The sequence below is a fragment of the Dendrobates tinctorius genome, unplaced genomic scaffold (assembly GCF_039654945.1).
Source record: "Dendrobates tinctorius isolate UK_male_01 unplaced genomic scaffold, ASM3965494v1 ptg000117l, whole genome shotgun sequence".
Taxonomy (NCBI): domain Eukaryota; kingdom Metazoa; phylum Chordata; class Amphibia; order Anura; family Dendrobatidae; genus Dendrobates; species Dendrobates tinctorius.
Window position 1 is genome coordinate 8,368,168 of NW_027361785.1, and position 20,591 is coordinate 8,388,758.

Sequence of the window (20,591 nt, forward strand, 5' to 3'; positions counted from 1 at the left end):
TCACACCACGACACAGACACTGCCACTAGTTTCTTTAACGCCACTCTTGCATCAGCCATCGACTCGGTCGCCCCTGTCATGCATAACAGAGTGCGACGAATCAATAGACAACCCTGGCACAATAACACCACTAAAAAGCCTCAGCAAGCATCCAGAATTGCTGAACGGCGCTGGAAGAAAACGCATTCCCAAGACTACTTCACTGCACTCAAACAAGCAACACTCGCATTCAAATCAGCTCACCTCTGCTAAACAGACCTACTTCACATCCCTTGTATCTTCCTTATCCCACAACCCCAAACAGTTGTTCAATACTTTTAACTCCCTCCTCCGCCCACCACTGCCCCCTCCAACTTCCCTAATCTCTGCTGAGGACTTTGCCATGCACTTCAAAAACAAGATAGACTAAACACAGCAAGTCTTTATTATTCATCCACCACAACCCCTTTGTATACCAGACCAATGCCCTAACCCCATAACCTCTTTATCCAACATCACTGAAGGGGAGCTTGCTCATCTTCTCTCCAAATCACACCTCACCACTTGTGCACTTGACCCCATCCCATCCCACCTCCTCCCCAACCTCGCCACCACTCTAATCCCATCTCTAACCCACCTCTTCAACCTATCACTAACTTCTGGTACCTTCCCTTTTGCTTTCAAACATGCTAAAATCACGCCTCTCCTCAAAAAGCCAACCCTTGACCCAACCGCTATGTCCAGCTATCGCCCAATATCGCTGCTCCCATTCGCTTCCAAACTCCTGGAGCAGCACGTCCACGCTGAACTTTCCTCCCATCTCTCATCTAACCTGCTCTTTGACAATCTACAATCTGGTTTCCGCCCCATCACTCCACTGAGACAGCCCTGACCAAAATTACTAACGACCTACTTACAGCCAAAGCGAACGGACAATACTCTAAACTCCTCCTTCTAGACCTGTCCTCTGCCTTCGACACAGTTGCCCACTGCCACCTACTACAGATCCTCTCTTCCTTTGGCATCAAAGACCTTGCCCTATCGTGGATCTCCTCATACCTCTCCAACCGCACATTCAGCGTCTCCCACTCCCACACTATCTCCTCATCCCACCCTCTCTCTGTTGGAGTCCCCCAAGGCTCTGTTGTAGGACCCCTACCTTTCTCAATCTATAAACTTGGCCTGGGGCAACTCATAAAGTCCCATAGATTCCAGTACCATCTTTATGCCAATGACACTCAGATCTACCTCTCTGGCCCAGACGTCACCTCTCTGCTGTCCAGAATCCCGGAGTGTCTATCAGCCATATCCTCCTTCTTCTCCTCCCGCTTCCTCAAACTGAATGTGGACAAATCTGAACTGATCATCTTTCCCCATTTCACAGATCCTCCTTACCTGACCTATCTATCACAATTGACGACATCACGATTTCCCCCGTACCGGAGGTCCGCTGCCTCGGAGTAACCCTTGACTCTGCCCTGTCCTTCAAACCACACATCCAAGCTCTCTCCACCTCCTGCCGCCTCCAGCTCAAAAATATTTCCAGAATCCGTCCCTTCCTCAACCCTCACTCTACTAAAGTGCTTGTGCATGCCCTCATCATCTCGCGTCTCGACTACTGCAACATCCTTTTCTGTCGCCTCCCTGCTAACACCCTCGCACCTCTCCAGTTCATCCTTAACTCTGCTGCCCGACTAATTCATCTCTCTCCTCGCTACTCCTCCGCTTCTCCCCTCTGCAAATCTCTTCATTGGCTTCCATTACCTCCGCGTATCCAATTCAAATTACTAATACTGACCTACAAGGCCATCTATAACCTGTCTCCTCCATATATCTCTGAATTAATCTCCCGATATCTTCCCTCACGTAATCTCCGATCCTCCCCAAGACCTCCTTCTCTCCTCCACACTTATTCGCTCTTCACCCAACCGCCTCCAAGACTTCTCCCGAATAGCCCCCATCCTCTGGAATTCTTTGCACCAACACGTCCAGCTATCAACCACACTCGGATCCTTCAGACGGAACCTGAAAACCCATCTCTTCAGGAAAGCCTACAGCCTGCAATGACCCCGCTACCTCCTCACCACTACTGGAGCTACCACCTCACCATCACTGGAGCTGCTGCAACCCCCCAACCTACTGTCTCCTTCACCATCCTGTAGAATGCAAGCCCGAAAGGGCAGGGTCCTCTCTCCCCTCTATATCAGTCTGTTATTGTTAGTTTGTATCTGTAATTTGTATGTAACCCCTTCTCATGTACAGCACCATGGAATCAATGGCGCTATATAAATAAATATTAATAATAATAATAATAATAATCTTTGGATCTGTAAGATTATTGTTTACCAGAATGCTGTAGATAAGCCCCTAATGTAACCTGAATGATAAGAAAAATTAGTTATATTTTACTCACCCAGGGGAGATCCGGGTCCGGTTTTGGTCCGATGGGTGTCGCGGTCCGGTCCGGCGCCTCCCATCTTCGGACGATGTCCTCTCCTTTGCTGCCCGTTGTGGCTCCTGCGCAGGTGCACTGCTCTGGCCTGTTGAGGGCAGAGCAGAGTCCTGCAGTGCGCAGGCATCGCAAGACGTCAGAGAGGTCCGGCGCCTGTGCACTGCAGGACTCAACAGGGCAGAGCAGTGCGCCTGTGCAGGATCCACGACAGGAAGCAAAGAAGAGGACGTCACCGTTACAAGATGGGAGGCGCCGGACAGGGCCGGAACACCCATCGGACCAAGACCGGACCCGGACCACCCCTGGGTGAGTATAATATAACTCATTTTTCTTATCCTTCAGGATACATCGGGGGCTTATCTACAGGCTCTGGATTTAAAGCAGTTGGTAAGCAATGCAAAGCCTGTTGAAAGAATTTCCAAATTTCATGCCATAGGGCATTTTGCAGGCAAATTTATTGGCTTTAAAAACACGAAAAACATGGTCTATTACAATGCTAATAACCGCAAGTTCCCTGATATTGAATACAAAGTTGATGACTGGGTTGAAGTAATGTATGATGGCAGAAAGTATCATGGAGTGGTTACTGAGGTTGCACGCAATGAGATGAAAGTGACCATCATGGAACTGTATGGCAAGAATAAAAATACCTGGAAATGGCCATCTAAAGATGATGAAATTTATTATGATGTCTGTCAGATTTTAAGGGTATGTGCACATGGTGCGTATTCTGCTTTGGAATTTTCTGCGCAGATTTCACTAAATCTGCAGGTCAAATGACCTGCATATTTCCTGCATATTTAGTGCTTTTTTGTGCGGCTTCACTGCATGTTTTGTGCAGTTTTCCCCTGCGGTTTTCCACCTGCGGATTTCTAGAATGGAGCAGGTGGAAAACTGCACCAAAAGCGCACAAAAGAAGTGACATGCTGCTTTTTTCATTCTGCACCAAAAAAAAAGCAGCATGTGCACAGCGGATTTTGTTTCACATAGGCTACAATGGTGCTGTACATCACATGCAGTTCTGCTGCGTATACGAAGGGCCAAATCTGCTGCGTATATGCAGCAGAAACGCACCATGTGCATATAGCCTCAGAAAGGTTGATCCTCCCCTGAAAATGGGTTTTAGGGACATTTGGTAATTTTTTGATTAGCCAAGAAGTTAAATGAGCAGTAAGCACAAATTTACATCCTTGTTGAAGTTCTTCATTAGCTGTGTCTGAATTCACTGGACTGGACCACATATGTAGGCCTAGATTAAAATTTAGTCTCCATTATAGTTGAGTGAAGCGGGTCGGTCAATTTCAAAAGTCGCCGACTTTCACAAAAGTCGGGTTTCATGAAACGAAACCCGACCATAGCGTGAGGTCGGCCACGAGGTCGGCGACCATGGCGTCAAAGTCGCGTTTGAAATGATGCTTCAGGGCCCTTTTTCAGCCAATGATGGAGGACGCACACTGTGGGCAACGCGATGACATAGGCAGCGGTCACCACCATCTTTGAGAAGGGCATGCAAGTGATTGGCTTGCTTTGTGTGGCGTCACAGGGGCTATAAAAGGGCGTTCACGCCGACCGCCATCTTACTTCTGCTGATCTCAGAATAGGGAGAGCTGCTGCTGCTGCTGATTCTGTAGGGAGAGCGTTAGGCAGGGAAGAAGATACAAAAAACTGCTTCTGCTGCTAGCGATTTTGCCTGTACAACACACCAGTTAGTGTTCAGTGCAAGGGGAGGCTATATTTTGGTGCATCAGTTCTGTTGGTTATTAAGCTCCCTGATAAGGCTCCCTGATAGCTGCATTGCTGTTTTCACACTGCTGTGCAAACTGCCTTTTTAAACGCAAAAATACTTTTCATCCTCTTTTTTGCCCAGTTACCAAGCGTTCATTTTTCCACACTTTTTGGTGCAGCAGTCCTGCTTATTAGGATGCATGCTGCCATACTTGGGACTGAGACCATCATTGTCAGCTTGCTAAAATCTCTAGGGAGATTCAAATTCTCCCCAGTCCTATATAGACATTTTATACACCATCCAATTTCAGCCTGTTATATTGAGGTGTAATCTACACTGGGCCTGAGATAATAGTTCAGTGTCCTCAAGTCTGTAGGGAGATTCAAATTCTCCCCAGTCATATATAGACATTTTATACACCATCCAATTTCAGCCTGTTATAATAAGGTGTAATCTACACTGGGCCTGAGATAATAGTTCAGTGTCCTCAAGTCTTTAGGGAGATTCAAATTCTCCCCAATACTATATACACCTTGTACCTTGTTTTAAAGTACCATATTGCTGTTAGTATTTTGGATACATTTTCCCAAAAATGAGGAAGTGTGTTGGAAGAGGCCGTGGAAGTGGGCGGGGGTTGCCAGCTGGTAATGATGGTGTTGGTAGTGGTGGTGGATCTGCTAGTAGTGGCAAAAGCACAATAGCACCTAATGCAGGAGGTGTTGAGCCTGCGTCATCGTCTTGCTCCACAAGGCCTCAAAGGCTCCCTTTTCTGGGAGTAGGTAAACCGCTTTTAAAGCTGGAGCTTCAGGAACAAGTTTTGGCTTACATTGCTGACACAGCCTCCAGCTCTATCGCCTCCTCTTCTGAACCTTCAAAAAATAAAATCACTGAGTCGTTATTGGAGGCTCATGGTCAGGAACCACACCTTTCTGTCATGAACTCATTTTCTGCTCCACCAGTTGAGAGTTCCCCTTCCGTTCTCCCTCTGGTGGTGACAGGAGGTAGTGCGGTTGGTTTAAGTGGTAGTGATCTGCCACCTGATGAGGAAGATAACGATTGAATCTCTGGAGTATCAGACTGGATATAAGACAGCCGACGCCCTATCCGGGTGCTGGTGATTCAGTCTGCTTCTCAGGTCCTGGACTTCAGCTCTCTTCCAGTCTTCTCAAGTTAAGTTTGTTTTTTGCTATTGTTCACACCTATGATTGTTGGTCAATTCAGTTTATTGTTTAATCAGCCTGCCCCTGCTGGGGCTATGCTGAAATTCCACTCCTATTAATCAGTATTTGCCAATCTGCTTTTTGTCCCTTATTAGATTGGCCTCTTTTTTGCTCTGTCTCAGAATATTTCAGAGTGCTGATATAGGTTTAGAAGTCTAGTGACTTCAGGGTTAATTTTGCTATCAGAAGTGTTGGGCAATATTTTTGTAGGTTTTTTTTGGCAGATTGCAGACAGTGTCTTTCCTTTTCTGTCCTTTTTAGTTAGCCGGGCCCCATCGTTTGCTCAGCCAATTTTCCTGCCTTTGTTTGTATTTTCATCTTGTTTCACCGTCAATACATGTGGGGGGCTGTCTTTCCTTTGGGGTCTGCTATGGGGCAGTTAGTTTTCCTCTTTTCCTGCTTTAGGCTTATGTAGCTCTCCGGTTGTGACGAGGCATCTAGGACCAACGTAGGAACGCTCCACGACTGCTGCTAGTTGTGCGGTTAAGATCAGGGATCTGCAATCTGCATAGTTACCAACTTCTCTGGTTTTCTGAGACTTAGCTTGTTGTCTTTTTTTCCTCCTCGGTTTCCCATTCATAACACCTTTCCTTGTGTCCTTCACCCCTACCAAAAGTAAAGGATGCGGCAGGCCACACTACAGATTACTCCATGGAGCTCTTTTCACATACCATGCCTGGGTTATCAAGTCAAATCGTGAATTACCCAGTCCAAGAAGAATCTGACATGGAGTGCACTGATGCACAGCCATTGCTAGATTTATCTGCTGGTACATTCACTCAGAGCACTACATTGTCCTCGCAGTGTACTGAGCCAGAATCTGACCCTGATGAAACTCAGGTGCCCCTTCCCGCATACTATACCACCTTACATGGTGACACAGAGGAAGGTGCACATGACATTGAAGAGGAGGTGATGGATGACCCAGTTGTTGACCCAGACTGGCATCCACTGGGGGAAGAGGGTGCCGCTGCCAGTAGCTCAGAAGAGGAGGAGGAGCATCCGCAGCAGGCATCGACATTGCAACAACTGTTATCTGGCAAGCCCGGAGCAGTCCAAAAATGGGTTACAAAAACCAAAAGAGTTGCAGGACAGCTAGGCCAGACGGTCAAATTAGCACAGCGTGCAAGGCCTCAAAATGTCTTCCATAGTAGGAAGAGTGCAGTGTGGCACTTTTTTGAACAAAATCCTAATGATCAGGTAAAGGTTATCTGTAAGAAGTGCGCAAAGACCTTTAGCCGAGGGAAAAATCTGAGAAATTTGAATACCAGTTGCATGCTTAGACATTTAACCACCATGCACTTGCAAGTGTGGACGGACTACAAAACCTCACGTACCACATGTGCAACTGCTCCCAAGGTAGTCAGCAACGCTACATCGTTTCCCCCACTGTAAGCCCACCGGTTAGCACACCACCAGCAGCAAATGTTGAGGTGTCGTTGCAAGGCCAAAGCAGTCAGGGAATCACAATGTTATTGCTACGAAAGACTGAATCTAGGCCATCAGAAAAAACACCAACTCCATCACCATCATCAACCCTCTCTCAGTCCGCCATGTCCACCGCTAGTTCCACCATATGCAGCTCTCAAGTTCAGCTCACCAGTCCAGCTCACCCTACCAGAGACTATAAGTAGGACAAGAAAGTACTCATCCTCTCATCCGCGTACACTGGGTTTGAACTCCCACATTGCCAAACTAATCTCGCTAGAGATGATGCCCTACCGGTTGGTTGAAAGCGAAGCTTTCCGCGAACTCATGGTCTACGCAGTACCACGCTATGACCTACCCAGTCGGCACTTCTTTTCTCGCAAAGCCATCCCAGCCCTCCACCTGTCCATGCACCCAAGCAATCAGTGAGTGGAAAGGTGCACCTCACAACAGATGCATGGTCCAGTAGGCATGGCCAGGGTCGTTACATGTCCATTACTGCGCACTGGGTTAATGTGGTGGATGCAGGGTCCACAGGGGACAGCGGCAGTGGGACAGTGCTGCCTAGCCCACGGTATAGGAAACAGTTTGGGGTAGGCGTTCGACCCTCCTCCTCCTCCAGAAGCGAAAGCTCTTCCACAGAGCGCAGTCGCACAAGCACTCCATCCGCAGCTGCCAGTGTTGCACACTCGGTGTCCCACTATCGAACAGCTAGTGGTAAGCGTCAGCAGGCTGTGTTGAAGATGATGTGTTTGGGCGACAGACACATCGCGGAGGTACTGGCCGACTACTTTCAGCGACAAACTGAGTCATGGCTGGGCAGTCTACATCTTGAGGCAGGCAAGGTAGTTAGTGATAACGGCCGGAATTTTGTGGCAGCCATAGCCCTTTCAAAACTCCGACACATAACTTGCCTGGCTCACACCTTGAACCTGGTGGTGCAGTGCTTCCTCAATAATTATCCGGAGTTAACAGGGCTGCTCCAGAAGGTCCGAAGACTGTGCTCGCATATCCGCCGGTCGCCCGTACACTCCAGTCGTATGCAGAAGCTGCAGCGATTGCTCCAACTTCGCAAGCACCGCCTAATTATCGACGTTGCAACAAGGTGGAACTCCACCCTGCACATGGTTGAGAGGCTGTGCGAACAGAGGCAGGCTGTAATGCATTTGTGGGAGGATACACGGCCAGGCACTTTGAGGGCAGACATGGAGTTGTCAGGTTTGCGGTGGTCGAAGCTGAAAGACCTCTGTATAGTCCTTCAGTGTTTTGAGGAATGCACACGACTGGAAAGCGCAGACGACGCCATCATAAGCATGAGCATTCCACTTATGCGTCTGCTCATGCAAACTTTGATGCACATTAAGGAGCAGGCATCTGCAGCAAAGGAGGAGGGAAGCCTTGATGACAGTCAGCCATTGTCTGCTCCGGGACCTCTCCTGGACGAGGTGGAGGAAGAGGAAGAGGAGGAGGAGGATGATGATGGGGATGATTATTTAGGGGAGGAGGATGCTTCTCGTGGGGCAAGAGAAAATGTTGGCGTGGCAAGGTCTGGTACAGGGTTTGTGCGTGACTGGAGAGATGTGGATTTGCCAGAAAGTGCTCCTCCACCCAGCACTCGCAGTGCATCATTGACACCTGGAACATTGGCCCACATGTCAGATTATGCCTTGCAGATCCTAAAAAGGGAGCCCCGCATTGCCAAAATGATGAATGATGACGACTACTGGTTGGCCAGCATCCTGGATCAATGCTATAAAGGCAAATTCCAAAACATCATGCCACAGGAGAACCTTGACCTAATATTGGCCAACAAACAAGCAACTCTGGTAAACCGTTTGTTTGAGGCATTCCCAGCACACAGCAGCGGTGATGGTTCTCCAACTAGCTGTAGGGGGCAACATGGAAGAGGGGTTCGTGGTGCACACATCAGAAGTGGCGTTGGAGACAGGAGTTTCATGACCATTTTGTGGACTGATTTTTCAAGTCCCGCTCACACGACTGGTAATACTGCATCGATTGAAAGTGACAGGAGACAGCAGTTGTCAACTATGGATACAAACTACTTCTCGTCCCATATCGATGTTCTCTCTCACAGGTCATTCCCCTTTGACTATTGGGCCTCTAAACTGGACGCCTGGCCTGAATTGGCACAATATGCCTTACAGGAGCTCGCTTGCCCTGCTGCTAGTGTGCTATCGGAAAGAGTCTTCAGTGCTGCTGGCTCAATCCTGACAGAAAAAAGGACCCGTCTGTCGACCCAAAATGTTGATGATCTAACCTTCATTAAAATGAACCATGGGTTTCAAAGGATTTTGTCCCACCTTCCCCTGATGACACATAGGTTGCCAGAAAAATGGCTCGCTTTTGTCCTCCTCTTCCTCGGACTTCTCCAATTCCTCCATTTGCAGCTGCTGAATGTCCAACATCAACATATGCCATTTTTTAAACCTCCCTAACTGGGCTGCCCCCCCCCCATGGCCGGGGTCACCACCTAGCGCACGCAACCGTGCGAGTGCCATTGCCCTGGACAGGTGGGTGGGCCGACTCTTGGGCGCCGGCACTGGCACAGGGTCCCTCATAGTGCAATCAAGTGTCTCTGACGGTGGGGGTGCACACCCGCAGCCAGACACATCGGCGTACTATGAGGGGCCCAGTGCCAGTACCGACGCCCACGAGTGGGCCCCCCCTTGCTTGGGCAGGGCCCCAGAATTTGCAATATTTACCTCTCCCTGCTCCTCCGCTGTGTAGCCTGGGCTGTCAAATCCTGGGACTGCCTGGGACTGCTACAAATTTGGTGAACTGATAGATGATGGTTAAGACGTAGCTATGCCCTGTCCTGCTGGCCGGGCTCTAGCTTCAGAAAATCAATGGCTTCCATTTCTTATGGACGTCGACTCACAATGAGATGCAGTGGTAGTTTATCATCAGCTTTCACAGTTTTCCTACTCACAGACGTGTGACATTCCTGCCCACATTTTTGTAATGTGCCCTCTCATGCCAATCCAATAGAATCGCCTACAGCCTGTGGCTTCTGTCTTTTGCACTCCAAAGTTACCTGACAGATCATGATAGGCAGTGAGGACCATGTCTACATCTCTCCCTGTTATCAAAATTTGATGCAGATGAGTAACGGTGTTGGGATCAATGGTACTGCGATACAACAACCCTTTCTTCACAAAGAACTGTTTTCGCTGTCTCCACACACAAAATAATTGAGGGTCAGCATCGCCTCTGAGAATTCTCCCATGAGTTTTTCCCCTGATTAGTAATTCTTAAATTTCTGCAATCACTCGACTTCATGTCTGTACTTTTATCCATCTCGTTTCCTCTTGCAGAGAGTCTGGACTGTCTTACTGAGACAGAAATATATATGAAGATTTAAAAATACCCCAACAGTGTATACTGGTGTACGCTTCAAAAACATTTCCTTTTTTCTACTTCTTAGATTGTTGTCTAATCAATACTGAGGCTGTGAGTGTCTTTGTCGGACTCCGGAAATAAACACAGAGATTTTAAATGTTTAAACTATGCTATATATACCTGTTTTCCGGTGATACTGTACCCTTTCTCAACTTTCTGCAATCTTGTCGAATCCATACTGTGCCTGAGACTGTCTGAGTCTGCCTCCTGATTACAGATGAGTGGTGTTTGAGTGGAACTGTTGGCCAAGTTCAAATTCTAGCTGTTTTGGGCGGTGTTAGATCCGTTCGTCGAACTACAACACTTTGATTAAAATTCGGCTGTTCGAGTTTCCGTTCGAGAACGTTTCGTTAAATAAAAGCGTATTTTTTTTAACATTAATAATGGTTTTCAATAATAATAGACAGTTTTAGGGCATAGTAGCGGTGTCTGGTAGCCAGCGGTGTAGTACACCTGTGAAGGAGCTACACCGTGTGTGTTTCTAATAATTTTTTACTGCATATTGTCCTGAAAATCCTTTTGGGCTTAGTAACTGTGTCTGCTACTCAGAAGAGGAGCCCACCCGTAAACCGAGCTATGCCGCCTGTTTATGAAAGAACCAGTTTTTGACTGCATTTACACCACTTAATACTTTGGGCCTAGTAACTGTGTATGCTACTCAGCAGAGTTGGCCACCCGTGAACCAAGCTATGCCGCCTGTTTATGTAAGAACTGTGTGCTACTCAGCAGAGGAGCCCAGCTGGTAAGCAAGCTACAGCACCTGTGGTTTGGACACTTAATTTTTTCACATTCTTTCTGGAATGCCGTTTAAGCCTAATTCCGGAGTTACGGTTGACCTGCACTTACTGGGAAATGCTTGTTCGCGGGGAAGAATTGTAATCCCAGATCCCCATCACTAACGGGGTTCAGCGTGTTATCCGCACCTGTAAGCGATACACGCTGGTCCTTTCATTGTAGCATGCGTGCAGCCCCGGACATGTAAGGGCATGACAGACCTGTTATTGGCCGATCTCGCATGCCAGAGCCTCGTGTGTCCCTCTAGTAAGCTGGACGTGGACCGCGGGGGCATGCCTGAGTCTCGTTCTTAACGGAATTAAGCTTGCAATATGTGCAGCTTTCTTGTGGATGGCATGGTTGAGGTTGCCCGTGTTGAGTCCAATTAAGCCGCAGGCTCCACTCCTGGTGGTGCCCTTCTGGACATTCCTTTAAGGTTCAGCTTTGCAACCATACTGCCCCCGGAAGCCAAACACTTTTCCTGACAGTGACATTCTGGTCAAAGAGCGAGATGACATCACGTCTGTACACCCTCTGCCTAAACAGTCCAAGTGCAGAGAGATGGAAGATGGGGACGACGAGGAGTCCAGAGTACAGGGATTCCCTAGCGAGGAGACTTATTTGTTTTAAAGGTTGGGAGCAATTTTTGGGGAGCACGATACTCTGGAGAATGATATCTGGGGCCCACCATACACTGGAGCATTCCAAAGGTGGACATCAGACACTGGAGCAGCATTTACAGGACCCATTATACACTGGAGCATTAGAAATGGGGCCCATTATATATGGAGCATTATTTGGGCCCATAACACAGTGGAACTTCATCCATGGGGCCCATCATATACTGTAGTATTATGTGGAGCTCATCATATACTGTTTCAAACATTATATGGGACCAATGATTTTGTATGGAGAAATATATGGGCCTCATTACTCTGTATAGTGCACTATGCGGTGGCCATAATACTGCATGGAGGAATATACTGTCTGTTTTTGGAGCTATTGGAGAATTTAAAATGGATATCAGTCATGTGATGTAAGAAGTGAAGTATTTTTCATTGTACTGTACTGCTATTTCTCTGCCGTATCAGAGGATCATGAATTGTGTCATGTGTTAAAGGAGCCCAGTAGAAAACACCGTGTGCACTACTATAGTGGTGCCAAGTTAGGTTCCCAAACCATATATGATAAAATGAAAACCTGGCACTCAACTTAATACTTGGTGAGGCAGTTTATTGTAGTACCAGAAAACGTTTCGGTCAATATAAACCTTCATCAGTTACTACAGTGTGAAAAAAAAAAAAAAATAAACAAAAATAAATAAAGTATGTACAAAAATCACATAGAATGCAATACGGTCGTGGATATATACAATATTATACAAGAAATACTACAACAGAGACCAAAAAATATATATCTTGGGTGCTCAGATTGAAGGAGCACCCAAGATATATATTTTTTGGTCTCTGTTGTAGTATTTCTTGTATAATATTGTATAAACTGCCTCACCAAGCATTAAGTTGAGTGCCAGGTTTTCATTTTATCATTAAAGGAGCCCAGTGACACTCTTTGGACCTGGGCCCACGAAAATCTGGCGCCAGCCCTACCCCCCACAACTTTAGCCAAATAACCCCCAGTTTTCAATGCCTAACTATTATTATAAATTAAATTAAGGTTGACAAGCTTAAGTAATAAGAATTGATGTTTTTGGCATTAAAATGGGCACTGTAGGTGTGTTTTCTGTCCTCCACTCCCTGCCGACTTTGCTTCCCCATTGACTTGCATTGGGTTTCGGGTTTCAGTCGGCCTTCGACTTTTCACGATAATCGGCCGATTTCGTTCGACCCGACTTTTGCGAAAGTCGGGTTTCGTGAAACCCGACTCGACCCGAAAAAAGGCAAAGTCGCTCATCTCTAGTCTACATTATGTAACTCATCAACGGTCATATTTTGTAATCAAAATTTAATTCTGCAAAAATGTTGACAACTGAAGTATGAATATTGATTGATTACATTTTTATACTAAATTTTAGTCTACATATGTAGTTCACACCAATGAATTCACATGCAGCCTATGTTTTGTCTAAATAAAGTCAGTTTGCCTTCTGAAATCTGAACACTGACAAAGTTGAACATATTGTTTGTTGTGTAACATAAGTTACTATATTGTGTTGTAACGCTGCGGCTTTACTAATCCAGATGTAATCCGGACCGTGGAAACATACCCTAAGTTTACTTTGGCCATGATAAATGACGTGTTCAAAAATTGCAGCTTGCTGGCACTATATCATGTCGGAACTGTTTTATTCTAAGCCCCCTGCATGTGAACAGAAGTTACTGTAATCAACAAATCACTGCGTATTTCTACCAAGATGGAACCAATAACTACTAGTTTGTCATGCAAAGAAACGATTCATTATTCAACATGACCCATATTGTATTCTTCTATGACAGACATCTCCTAGAATTGGATAAAGGGTTTTTTTCTACTGACTCAATAACACAAATCTCATATCTTGTCATCAGCTCATTTCCACCATGGGGCAGTAGTATTATACTGTATTATATGGGAGTATTACTCCAGCAGGACCATGCCATGTCTGGCAGCTACAGAGCCCTGAGACCCCGACTACTCCCCGAGTTCCCCCATCCTCACCTGACCAAGGGTCCAAGCTGCAAGAGGTGCAGCAGCAGCACCAGCGGCCGGTCCCTGCTCAGGTCCCGGTGGATAAAGATGAGGCTCAGCTGCACCAGCACACAGGGCAGCAGGCTGAAGAGGAGGGTGAGGGAGTGCCAGGTGCCGTCTCCGGCCGAGCTGTACGTGCTGCCTACATACACGGCGGTCACTGTCTCCGCCACAAACAGGATGACTGACAGAAGCACCGAGCCCGGGAATTTCATGCTGAGCGAGCACCGAGCCTGACACACCCGGCCGTGCCCTCCCCCACCGCACACTGCAGTGCTGGTACACGGGGGTGAGACCAGCCTCTGCACCAGTGATGGAGCCTCCACAGAAGGCTGCATGGATTGCCTGCTCGTCCCCACACACAACACTATGGCATGGCTTCTCCAGGCATTTCCTAATGCACTTTCCTTACCAATAATGGTTGCAAAGGGGCAGCCTGTGACCCCATATCTGAGCTGCACCACAGGACCTCTCCATGGTTCTGCTGTCACATAAAGGGCTTTTCTAGCCTCAGAAGAAAATGGATAATGGGAGGATGTGATAAGAATAATAAATGATGGTGTGTTCAGCCTGCGCTCATGTCTGTGTCCAGGGCATTCATTCAGATGTGCCCCGGCTGGCGCTATCGAGCTGGTGGTCAAGGCAAACTGAGTACCAAGTATGAGACTTTGGGTTCCATTGTTAGGCATCTTTTTGGTAGAATTTCGACTTTTCGGGCTGGCACAAGTACATAGAGCCCGATTCAGCTAGACCGGCATTGTTGACACTGGTCTTGATGATGAGATGTGCTGGAGTCAGACGCGTAGGCCTCTTCATGAATCCGGAGCGTCAGATGAGTGGAGTACACCTCAGTATGCGCCTCACCACAAACCATACTCCACTCCCTGTTGAAGTAAGATTTGTGTGGTAGCAAATTCTGCCACTCCTTATGAATTTGACAAGTGGCGGTCACCACGCCCTCATCCTGCCTCATCTCTGCCCACTTTGCCGAGTTGGGTGAAAATGGAGTGAAAATAGAAAGTCACAAAAAATTATCGCAGCCTCAAGTTGTGCCAAACTATGCAACTTTTCAAATCTTTTTGGCCAGGATACAGGCGATCCCATGGTCTACTGTACTAATGCCTTATACAGATAACACAAGAACTTATATGAAGAATTCAGCAACACCTTTTGAATATTGGCACGGCAAAGAAAGATCACAATTCACTATATACTAACGAGTGCATCTTTGTATGGTCCCTCACTTGGAATGATGGCACCTCTTATCGTTGCCCTCTCTTCATATGTCACAGTCATACACATGGCTCAATTTGGATGTATACAATTTTTTGACTGTCATGTTTATACAGGTCTTAATTAGTATCTCACCTATCATTAGCACATTGTTAGGTTTGCACTTACTGTTGGCACAAATTAGTTTTGGCAATTCAAATATTAGGGCCCCGTCACACATAGCGATCTCGCTGAGTCTGTATCGCTGTTGGAAAGCCCTGGACATTTTTTTGGTCGCTGGTCTCCCGCTGGCCAGCACGCATCGCTGCGTGTGACAGGCGGGAGACCAGCGATGAGCTGGTAACTAAGGTAAACGCAGGGTTTCTAAGCATGGCGCTGTGCTTAGAAACCCTCTGTGTACATTAGTTACCAGCGCGCTGATGCAGGGAGCTGGTAACTAAGGTACACATCGGGTTTCTAAGTGACGGACGTCACTTAGAAACCCGATGTGTACCTTAGTTACCAGCTCCCTGCATCAGCGCGCTGGTAACTAAAGTACACAGCGACGCCGCGCGCTCGGTGTCGCTGGTCCTGATCCCTGGTGAAGCTGCCTGTTTGACACAGCTCACCAGCGATCATGTAGCGACTCACCAGCGATCCTGACACGTTGATATCGTTGTCGGGATCGCTGGTGAGTCGTTATGTGTGACAGGGCCCTTAGAGTTTTTTTTTATCACTTGAAATATTGTTTTATAGCACCTACTGTTTGCACAAATTCTCTTATATTGGCTATGCACTACAACTTTAGCTAATTCAACATTTCTCCATTCAACCCAGTTTTAGTTTTGCACATTTCCCTACTTTATTTATTTTAATATTTTTTTAATTCTTTTCCGCTATTTTGCTATTCTGTTTTTATTATTTATTTTTTTCATTTTTCTTTTTTTTAAAAATATATTTTTCTTTTTCAGTTTATTTTTTATTTTTTTATGTTTCATTTCTAAAATATTTTTTTATTTTTTTATCATACATACTGTATTTCATTCATTTACATTTAATTTTTCTATACATTTTTTATCATTCAAATTTGTATATTTTTTTTTTTTTGCCTTCATTTTGTGCCCCTTTTTTGTTGTCATGTACATGTATTTTAATTAGAGTCTGTCATCATCTTTGGTCCACTGCTCGGCTTATAAGGCTGTGTGCACACGCTGCGGATTAGGTGCGAATTCATCCGCGCAGATTTTGTAGAAACCGCAGGTCAAAAGACCTGCGGTTTTACCTGCGGATTGCTCTGCGGTTTTTCATCTCCTCAATGGAGGAGATGGCAAACCGCAGGGGAATCCGCAGAAAGAATTGACATGTCAATTCTTTCTGCGGATTGAAAACCGCAGATAATCCGCGCGGAAAATTCCACACAATCTGCACTGCGGTTTTTGATTCCCATAGGGAATCATGGTACTGTACACCGCAGCAAAAACTGCTGCTGGTCCGCAGCGGCCAAAACCGCTGCGGAACCGCAGCAAAATCCGCAGCGTGTGCACACAGCCTAAAACCATTATTTATCTGGGCATGCTCAGTAACCACACTCAAAACTTCGACTTTGATCTTAGGGTGTGTGTACACGCTGCGGATTCACGGGGAGCATTTGTTACTGTGTGATGAGGGCTTCTTCATGTGGACGGGGAGGGCCTGTAGCTATGGAGGGTGGGGTTGTTGCTATAGAGGGCATGTTTGGAGTAGAGTAGGAGGTTACGACTAGTTCTCATTTCAATGCCATAACACCCCCCCCCCCCCTTGGACATTCTGTTCAGAATATCTAGAAAACCGTGCAAACTAGTGACAGAAAGTAAATTACTTATTGTCATAATTCTGCAGCCCAGATATGTACTGAGATTATGTGAAAAGCCCGGACAACCCCTTTAACTGTGATTTTTGAACTTTACAGGGCTTAGAAAGGTGACCAAATGGCTTTTCAAGTGCAGATTTTACTGGATTGCATTTTGGGAATATTGACGTTTTTCCAGCATCTTTGAGCTACTAATGATATGGAAAACCTACATTTTTCCTTTGTTGGACAACAGATCTGCTGAGGTATTGGGTATGGTAGGAAACCACACCAAGCTCTGTGAATATTTATAACTGGCAACTCCCAGTAAACTTATGCGAGTTTAAATAATGTGTGACCTTGCCCAAACCTCACCGTGGTTTGAAATTTTAATTAAAGATTTTAATCAGTTTTAGGGTTCACTTTTTAGGAGCGTATACATCGGACAAGTGCTATCCAATGTTTTATCTGATAGCACTCAGACCAAGGTTATTCTATGGGACAATGCTGATCAGCGTTTTTTTTCTCATGCTGCGAGTTGCTGTGCAAATAAGATCATATACACCCATTCAAGTCTATGGGTGCGCAGAAAACATCTGACTGTGCGAGAAAGAAATCCGAGTGCAGTCCAATTTCCGCAAACTCACACAATGGAGAAGATGGAAAAATCTTGTTCTCCATCTTCTCTTCACCTTTGCAACGATTTCTCTCATCAAAGAGAATCTGATCTCACTAAGCTGACGCGGATCAACCTCTGATCAGAGCTTGATCCGAGTGTCATTTACATAATCGAACCGATTCCCTTGCATGAGAGAATCTATGCTTTTGTGATACCAGCCTTAATCACAGTACATCTGCAGAAACACAGACTCCTTGACTGATCAGCACCACAAGGCCCAGACACACCAATACAGTTGTGGCCAAAAGTATTGACACCCCTGCAATTCTGTCAGATAATACTCAGTTTCTTCCTGAAAATGTTTGCAAACACAAATTCTTTGGTATTATTATCTTCGTTTAATTTGTCTTAAATGAAAAAACACAAAAGAGAATGAAGCAAAAAGCAAAACATTCATCATTTCACACAAAACTCCAAAAATGGGCCAGACAAAAGTATTGGCACCCTCAGCCTAATACTCGGTTGCACAACCTTTAGCCAAAATAACTGCGACCAACCGCTTCCGGTAACCATCAATGAGTTTCTTACAATGCTCTGCTGGAATTTTAGACCATTCTTCTTTGGCAAACTGCTCCAGGTCCCTGATATTAGAAGGGTGCCTTCTCCAAACTGCCATTTTTAGATCTCTCCACAGGTGTTCTATGGGATTTAGGTCTGGACTCATTGCTGGCCACCTTAGAAGTCTCCAGTGCTTTCTCTCAAACCATTTTCTAGTGCTTTTTGAAGTGTGTTTTGGGTCATTGTCCTGCTGGAAGACCCATGACCTCTGAGGGAGACCCAGCTTTCTCACACTGGGCCCTAATTATGCTGCAAAATTTGTTGGTAGTCTTCTGACTTCATAATTCCATGCACACGGTCAAGCAGTCCAGTGCCAGAGGCAGCAAAGCAACCCCAAAATATCAGGGAACCTCCGCCATGTTTGACTGTAGGGACCGTGTTTTTTTCTTTGAATGCCTCTTTTTTTCTCCTGTAAACTCTGTTTATGTCTTTGCCCAAAAAGCTCTACTTTTGCTCATCTGACCAGAAAACATTCTTCCAAAACGTTTTAGGCTTTTTCAGGTAAGTTTTGGCAAATTCGAGCCTGGCTTTTTTATGTCTCGGGGTAAGAAGTGGGGTCTTCCTGCGTCCCCTACCATACAGTCCCTTTTCATTCAGACACCGACGGATAGTACGGGTCGACACTGTTGTACCCTCGGACTGCAGGGCAGCTTGAACTTGTTTGGATGTTAGTCGAGGTTCTTTAACATCCGCACAATCTTGCGTTGAAATCTCTTGTCAATTTTTCTTTTCCGTCCACATCTAGGGAGGTTAGCCACAGTGCCATGGGCTTTAAACTTCTTGATGACACTGCGCACGGTAGACACAGGAACATTCTGGTCTTTGGAGATGGACTTGTAGCCTTGAGATTGCTCATGCTTCCTCACAATTTGGCTTCTCAAGTCCTCAGACAGGTCTTTGGTCTTCTTTCTTTTCTCCATGCTCAATGTGGTGCACACAAGGACACAGGACAGAGGTTGAGTCAACTTTAATCCATGTCAACTGGCTGCAAGTGTGATTTAGTTATTGCCAACACCTGTTAGGTGCCACAGGTAAGTTACAGGTGCTGTTAATTACACAAATTAGAGAAGCATCACATGATTTTTCGAACAGTGCCAATACTTTTGTCCACCCTATTTTTTATGTTTGGTTTGGAATTATATCCAATTTGGCTTTAGGACAATTCTTCTTGTGTTTTTTCATTTAAGACAAATTAAATGAAGAAAATAATACCAAAGAATTTGTGTTTGCAATCATTTTCAGGAAGAATCTGAGTATTATCTGACAAAATTGCAGGGGTGTCACTACTTTTGGACACAACTGTACACTTGTCTGGACTGCCAGCCCTGTTTGCAGGATTAAAGTGGCAAAGTCTAATGTAAGAGGCAAAGGTTGTAGGAGCAGGCTACAAAAAGGTTGTAAGATAAAGCTTGTATGCAGCAACTCAACTATTGAAAGTCATGCCATGAAACTTCTGGAACAGAATTCTTGCTCTGATGTTATAAGGGAATCCGCCACCAGGTTTTTGCCACCTAATCTGAGAGCAGCAAAATGTAGAGACAGGGATCCTAATTACACTGATGTTATCACTTATTGGGCTGCTTGTTGTAGTTTTGTTAAAATCACTGATTTATAAGCAGGACATTATCAGTTCATGACTAGTAAACTGGCAGTCAGGTAGTCAAGCATATTCATGAGGTCTGTATAACCCTGCTGTCACCACTGAATGTCAGCTTTTAATCATTGATGTGAGCTGGTTATTCCGAGCTCAGCATTTAGATAACTGCTAGATCTGCAACAGATAAAACAATCAGGGTCTCTGCTACCACATCATGCTGTTTTCAGATATCATAGCAGATTCCTTTTAAGAGATGCCGTGAACTAAATTGGTACAAAAGTTGCACCCTATTATAGCACCACGCTAACATTTATTGCGGCCTTTAGAAGGACCCATTCTTTCACAAATGTTTTTAAAGGCAGACTGCATGGATTTAATACATCAGTAGGACCGAATGAAAATGTGCAATGTCAGCATTCCTGATATATTTTATATGCCATTTTTCTTTACATACAATGTCAATGGCAAAAAATATTTACTGAATGCACAACGTTTCTTTTCATGTTCATTAAGGAACAGCTGAATATAGTGTTATGGACAATGATGCTAAGAGAACCGCATCTGCCTTCTCGCTGATCACATTAGTCAAGTGCCTTGTGAGACAAGGCTTAGGATCAATATCAATTTCATTTATCAGGCAATGCAGTTAGGTTATTTCTCATCCAGCACTCTATATGTCACACAGATGGAGGAAATGATGCTCTCATACATGGTAAATATTAATATATAATAAGAATTGTGGGGCTGGCGAGAGCGATTTAGGAGGCTTCTTTTATATTAAAATGAGTGTTTATTTCTGACATTTTTCCAAATATTATTGCAATACACATCAGTTTGCCTTTTGCTCTATTTAGTTCAGCTTAGAAACCAATGAACTATATAATAGTAGCACAAAATACAGATCTTGTCAGGAAGTGCTATGGACCTCAATGGGCTGTATAATGTATGCAAGTCACACTTGACATGTCAGCAAAGGTTGAATTCCCCTTCATTTATGGCTGCAGCCTGCAGTCCGTGATGTGACAGGTGGTCA

The 20,591-nt window shown here is 45.5% G+C and overlaps 1 protein-coding gene across 1 annotated transcript in view; it reads right to left on the bottom strand.

The window, feature by feature from the left end:
• XK (X-linked Kx blood group antigen, Kell and VPS13A binding protein) overlaps positions 1 to 14,149 on the bottom strand; it is a 64,280-nt gene extending 50,131 nt beyond the window's left edge. Inside the window, exon 1 of the mRNA XM_073590509.1 lies at positions 13,655 to 14,149. Coding sequence (XP_073446610.1) covers positions 13,655 to 14,022 — 368 coding nt within the window. The 5' untranslated portion in view covers positions 14,023 to 14,149. The remainder of the gene's footprint in view (positions 1 to 13,654) is intronic.
• Positions 14,150 to 20,591: the final 6,442 nt, after the last annotated feature.